Here is a 5,751-nt window from a genome sequence, read left to right as displayed (position 1 = left end):
ATCTGAATTTTTTAAATTTTCTCTTCCTCAATGACTAAGTATGTAAATAACTCCCTCTTATGAGACTTTAAGTGAACTTTGATATCTTTCTCATATTGATTTCAAAGAACCATTGAATGAACATGGATGTACGTTAAAATAGTATTAAATCTTTGTTCCTTTAAAATAGATTTTTCAGTTGAGAGCTTTTAAAAACACAATACTTAAATAGTTTAAAAAGACAGCTTATGGGATACTGAAGTTGTAGTAATGCATCATCTAGTTCATTAGAATAGTTTCAGGTAGTTGTCTTATCTAATCTATGATTAAGGTTGTCTATTATTAACTTTTTGTTACAGGAAACTGTTATTTTATTAAACACACCCACTAAATTAAATTATCACTATGATTTTTAGGATATTAAACGTTCTTCGACATTGGGTTGATCACCATTATTATGATTTTGAGAGAGAACCACAACTCCTGCAAAAATTTCGAGACTTTTTGGGTAATGTGAAGGGTAAAAACATGAGAAAGTGGGTGGAATCTATTAACAAAGTTATTCAAAGAAGGGTATGTATGCATTCAGGTTATAAGCAAAGTTTAAAGTATAGAAAATTTTTATGCCAGGTATGATGCGTGTGAAAATTATTATGAAAATAATAATGTGTAATACATGTACAGTAATACTTTGGTTGCTGTTTATTTTCCTGATTTTTTAAAATTAAAGCATGTTAGTCAATGAAACAACAGTCAAATATCAGATGTATCATAAAATGTTTTGCAAATCAGTTACCTGATGTTAAGAATGTCAACAGTTGTTATAAAAGAGTATAATGTTTCAGCTATGATGAACAGTTTATTTTGTTTAAAGTTTATTCCAGAAATTAAGTGATCAGAAATTTTCTTAAGATTTAGAAGTGATTTATAAAAGTAAGAAGAAAAATATATTTGAGAATTGTGTAAGAAATGTCACGTCAAAGTTATACCTGAAATAAGTATTTTAAAGTGGTGAATAACTGTGGCATAGCATTATAAAACAGTATTATAAATAGTTAGACATTAGCTATTCTATAAAGAAAGTTTTTTACTAAATCATAAATGCCTTAAAACTGCAAGTTAGGAAATGAGCAGATGGACAATTTATATCTGGAAATTGACCAGTATTACAAGAGAACCTTTTTTTTAAGGAGTAAAACAATAATTGATGAATCAATGTTGATTTGAATTAAGTGTGATAAATAAGCTTTAGCATCATCTTCAATTACAGTTAAGTTTATGTAGTCAGCATATTAAATTTAATCGTGCAAAAGTAGAAACCCTTTTTGTTATTGTTGTAGTAATTAAAGTTCATGTTTGAAAAGTTTTTAAAAATTGCTTAGCATACATGTGTACAGGAAAATATTAGTTTTAAAATTGTAAGGTGTATTTTAAAGCTTGTCTGAATTTTTCAGAGTGAGTGTGTGGAAGAACCAAGAGAAATTATGTTTAGTTATGAGAAAAGTCCACCACAAGTAGAATGGCATATAAGTACAGCACCTGAAAAATTTGACCTTTTGACAGTGAGTCCATCTTTGTATCTGTCAATTTGAAAATTATGTATGTTGATCAAATTAAAAATTTCAAAGTTATTTTGGAAACATGTAACAGTATATGCAAGGTATAACAAAAAATCGTTTACACATTTCAAAACACTATAACATTTAAAGGAATAAAATTAAACATATATTGGTCAATGTACCATCAGGTTTTATACCGTCTACATGTGACTTTTATCAATCTCTTTGTACTTTTGCGTGCATTGTTTATCATTTGTTAAACACATTGATAAGCACAAGGTCTTAATTTGCATTGTTTCCCTTCTTTGATCTTTGTAATTAACATGCGTGGCTTGAACCATGTACTAAAAGTCCAGTGGCATTAGATCTGGAGAATATAGCACCCAGGGTTAAGATCCCCCACAGTGTTTTGTTAACAAAGATTCATATTTATAACCTCCATCATTTGACACTCAAGTATGCTGAAAACATAAATGGAAAATATCATTTTGGTGCAAAGAATATTTGAAGATGAAAAATAAATGAAAAAAGCCCTTTGTTGGAAACTAATATTCAATGTTTAAACCAAATATTAATAATTAAGTATCTAATAAAACTCCTAGTAATTATTTTCTTTTTTTCAGTAATTAAGGTTCTACGGGAATTAGTACATATTATCTTAATACGTTTTAATTTTGTTTAAAGTTTTGACTTTTATGTTTTTTAAAGTATATTGTGAAGGATAATATTGTTCCTCTTTCTACTTTTTTTTTTTAGCTACACCCTATAGAAATAGCTCGCCAGCTAACACTACTAGAATTTGACCTTTACCGGGCAGTTAAACCATCAGAATTGACTGGAAGCGTTTGGACAAAAAAAGACAAGCAGAAAACTTCTCCAAATCTCCTTAGAATGATCCATCATTCATCTAATGTGAGTCACATTAATATCCACTATCATGGCAGATAAAAAATAAATACATCAACCAGGGATTTAGATGTTCACCAAAACATTGTGGAATATGTGTTTTATGTCAATTTTTCTTTACATATAAAGACAAAAACTTTATATTTGCACAGTGACAAATGTGGCAGAAAAAATAGTTCAGATTCATGGTTTTGTGTCTATAGTTTTTTTCTGAATCAGAAATTGTAAGAATGGCATAATAACTAAAGTGATATAAAGTTTTATTTCTTAACATTTGATAAAAAAATCATTGCACATGAAGCTTGTTCATATTTCAAATCAGAATAACTGGTATTTGTTTAAATATTAACCTTTTAAGAATGTGTATCATTTTGTGCACATGTCAGGAGGTTTTTGTGAGTTACATTCAAAAACTATTTTCTTATCATGGTATATATAAATAAACTTGGCATAAAAATGTATCTAATTGACCAACATTGTATAGAGTTAGGGTAAAGAAAATAACAGGAAAAGTATATAGTTTTACTGAAAAATGACATTTTAGTATTATTTAGGAGGTTTTAGAGATTACATAAGTGAAACTTGAAATTTTTCAGATGAATCAAACTCTTTTTAATCTTAACATGAAAATCACTTTGCACTTGGGCTAGTAAACAAAACTACTCGATATATTCACAGACAAATCTTTATTAACAATAAGTAATTATAAAATCTAATTTTTTGTGAACAAAAATCTTTTAATATTTACTGAAAGTCTGCCAAATCTTGTGAAGATACATGCACTGTATTAAAAGTTATAGTATGGAAACTATAATGATTACAAAATGGTTATGAAAACAGTTGATTTGACAGAACCCATGTGCAAAGAGTTAAACATGTTTGAACATTGTAGTGTTAATATTTCCAATTTTGGCAAATGATATTTTTACTAAAGTTATTTTATTCAAACTGTATATAGTACTAGTCAAAAGTATCAATTAACAAAAAAAATCTTAATTTTAATGGAAGTTACATTGGAATTATGAAAAAATATTTGTGCAATAATTTTAAAATGTACATTAATTATAATGATTGTAACAACTTGGGTTGAGTGAAATATATATTTCTTATTCCACTAAAATTGCTGATAATTAATAATGTTCTTCATTTGGTGGACCAACAACATTTTTTTTTCTAACATTTCATTTCTTTAGTTTCTCTTATATTTTTAAACTTAAAATGTCATAAACATATTCCCATTAAAACATTTTTTAATTAAAAAGTGAAGACTCCACTGATTTATTGTTCCTAACAAGGAGAGGAAGAGTCAATGTTATATTGCAGTAACATTTAGCATTTCAAAAGATACGGTGCAATGGATGTTTGAAAATTTTGTTACAACAGGACAGTTTAAAGCAGATGCAAAGAAGGGTCATCTGGTTAGAACAATTTAAAGGATATCTATTTAAATTGCTTCCAAACTTTCCTTGAAATAAGTGATCAGATCCACAAAATTTCTATGAGTTACAGACCCATTCCTAGGAGACTTTATGGTTTTCGGCGAAAAGTAACAGCTTAAGTAGTCTGATATGTTACAGAAAAATATGGCAGAAAGACTGGACAGAGATCACTGGAACTGGACTGATGAATCTAACAAAGTTTTGTGGATTGATGAGACTAAAATCTAACTTTCTGGAAATTCAAGCAGTTTTTGTGAGAAAACTTAGTCACTAGATATTTAAGCAGGAATGTTAAGCAAGAAGATGGAGGCTTGATAATGGTTCTATGTTTCTGATGTTGGAGTCACAGTGAAAAATTGAGGGAGTTAAAATCATAAATAATATTCAACGTTAAACTGAGGATGATGTTGTAACATCGAAACATGTAGTCGTCAACTTTTGGAAGGCCATAGATAGGCCTAAATAAAATGTTTTTAATTGTGTTCCAGTTTAACGTTGAATATTATTTATGATTTTAACTTTATACACAAGTGCTAAAATACTATAATTGAGGGAGTTATAAGTTATAAAACATATTCTTGCAAGGAAAGCTAATTATAATAAGAGTTGTCTGTAATCCAACCTTTATATTTTAAAAATACAGAATAAAATGTAAGTGTACTTATAACTTTTAACAAACATTTTTTTTATACTTGTATTTTAGTGTTCTTAGTGAATAGAATTTAAAATTCTAGTTTAAGTTACATTAATTATTCAGATCTTAACAATGAATTAGCTTAGGTTACAAGTTTTAGTGATTTCATACTGCATAGTGATATAAAAAGTTTTTAAATTTAGTGCTTTAATGTGATTATTAACATGACCAAAAGGCAATTGATAACAAACTGAAATCATCATCAAATGAAGATAAAAACCTGCAAAAATAGCTCAAGTGTGTTTATTATGTAAGCTTATTATAAAGTTTTAACATTATGAATTATGTATTTGTAATATATCCTTCTGTGAAGCTTTTCTTCTTATCTTTTATTAGCTGAAGTTATTGATAGCTTCACTTACTGCATTTTAATTACATAAGTACTCAATTTTAATACATTTATTTACTTTACAGTTCAGTTTTTGGTTAGAGAAATGTATCATAGAGACTGAGAACTTTGAAGAACGAGTTGCAGTAGTCTCCAGAGTGTTAGAGATTATGATTGTGTTACAAGATTTAAACAACTTCACTGGAGTCCTGGAAATTGTCAGTGCCATGAACTCGGCCTGTGTCCATAGACTGGAACACACGCACAGTGTGAGTTATTACATTGTATCCATAATTACTACAATAATTCAATTAGTAATTATATTATACATAAGATACAAAAAGACCATATTGGTAGGTGTAAGAATTGTAAGTAAATATTAAAGTTAGACCACTCTCCACACTGGAAGATATAGGTATTGATTAGTAAATATTAAAGTAAGACCACTCTCCACACTGGAAGATATAGGTATTGATTAGTAAATATTAAAGTAAGACCACTCTTAACACTGGAAGATATAGGTATTGATTAGTAAATATTAAAGTAAGACCACTCTTAACACTGGAAGATATAGGTATTGTAAGTAAATATTAAAGTTAGACCACTCTCCACACTAAAAGATATAGGTATTGTAAGTAAATATTAAAGTAAGACCACTCTCCACACTGGAAGATATAGGTATTGTAAGTAAATATTAAAGTTAGACCACTCTCCACACTAGAAGATATAGGTATTGTAAGTAAATATTAAAGTAAGACCATTCTCCACACTAGAAGATATAGGTATTGTAAGTAAATATTAAAGTAAGACCATTCTCCACACTAGAAGATATAGGTATTGATTAGT

The 5,751-nt window shown here is 28.3% G+C and overlaps 1 protein-coding gene across 2 annotated transcripts in view; it reads left to right on the top strand.

The window, feature by feature from the left end:
• Positions 1-59: 59 nt before the first annotated feature.
• LOC106476348 (son of sevenless homolog 2-like) overlaps positions 60-5,751 on the top strand; it is a 16,894-nt gene continuing 11,202 nt past the window's right edge. Inside the window, exons 1-4 of one of the 2 annotated variants that reach the window (XM_022380245.1) lie at positions 60-552; positions 1,434-1,541; positions 2,295-2,450; positions 4,992-5,174. In XM_022380245.1, coding sequence (XP_022235953.1) covers positions 385-552; positions 1,434-1,541; positions 2,295-2,450; positions 4,992-5,174 — 615 coding nt within the window. In that variant the 5' untranslated portion in view covers positions 60-384. The remainder of the gene's footprint in view (positions 553-1,433; positions 1,542-2,294; positions 2,451-4,991; positions 5,175-5,751) is intronic. The other variant, XM_013937006.2, reaches the window with a different exon arrangement.

Source organism: Limulus polyphemus, unplaced genomic scaffold (genome assembly GCF_000517525.1).
Source record: "Limulus polyphemus unplaced genomic scaffold, Limulus_polyphemus-2.1.2 Scaffold10353, whole genome shotgun sequence".
NCBI classification, from domain to species: Eukaryota; Metazoa; Arthropoda; class Merostomata; order Xiphosura; family Limulidae; genus Limulus; species Limulus polyphemus.
This window is presented reverse-complemented; position numbering and strand designations above follow the sequence as displayed.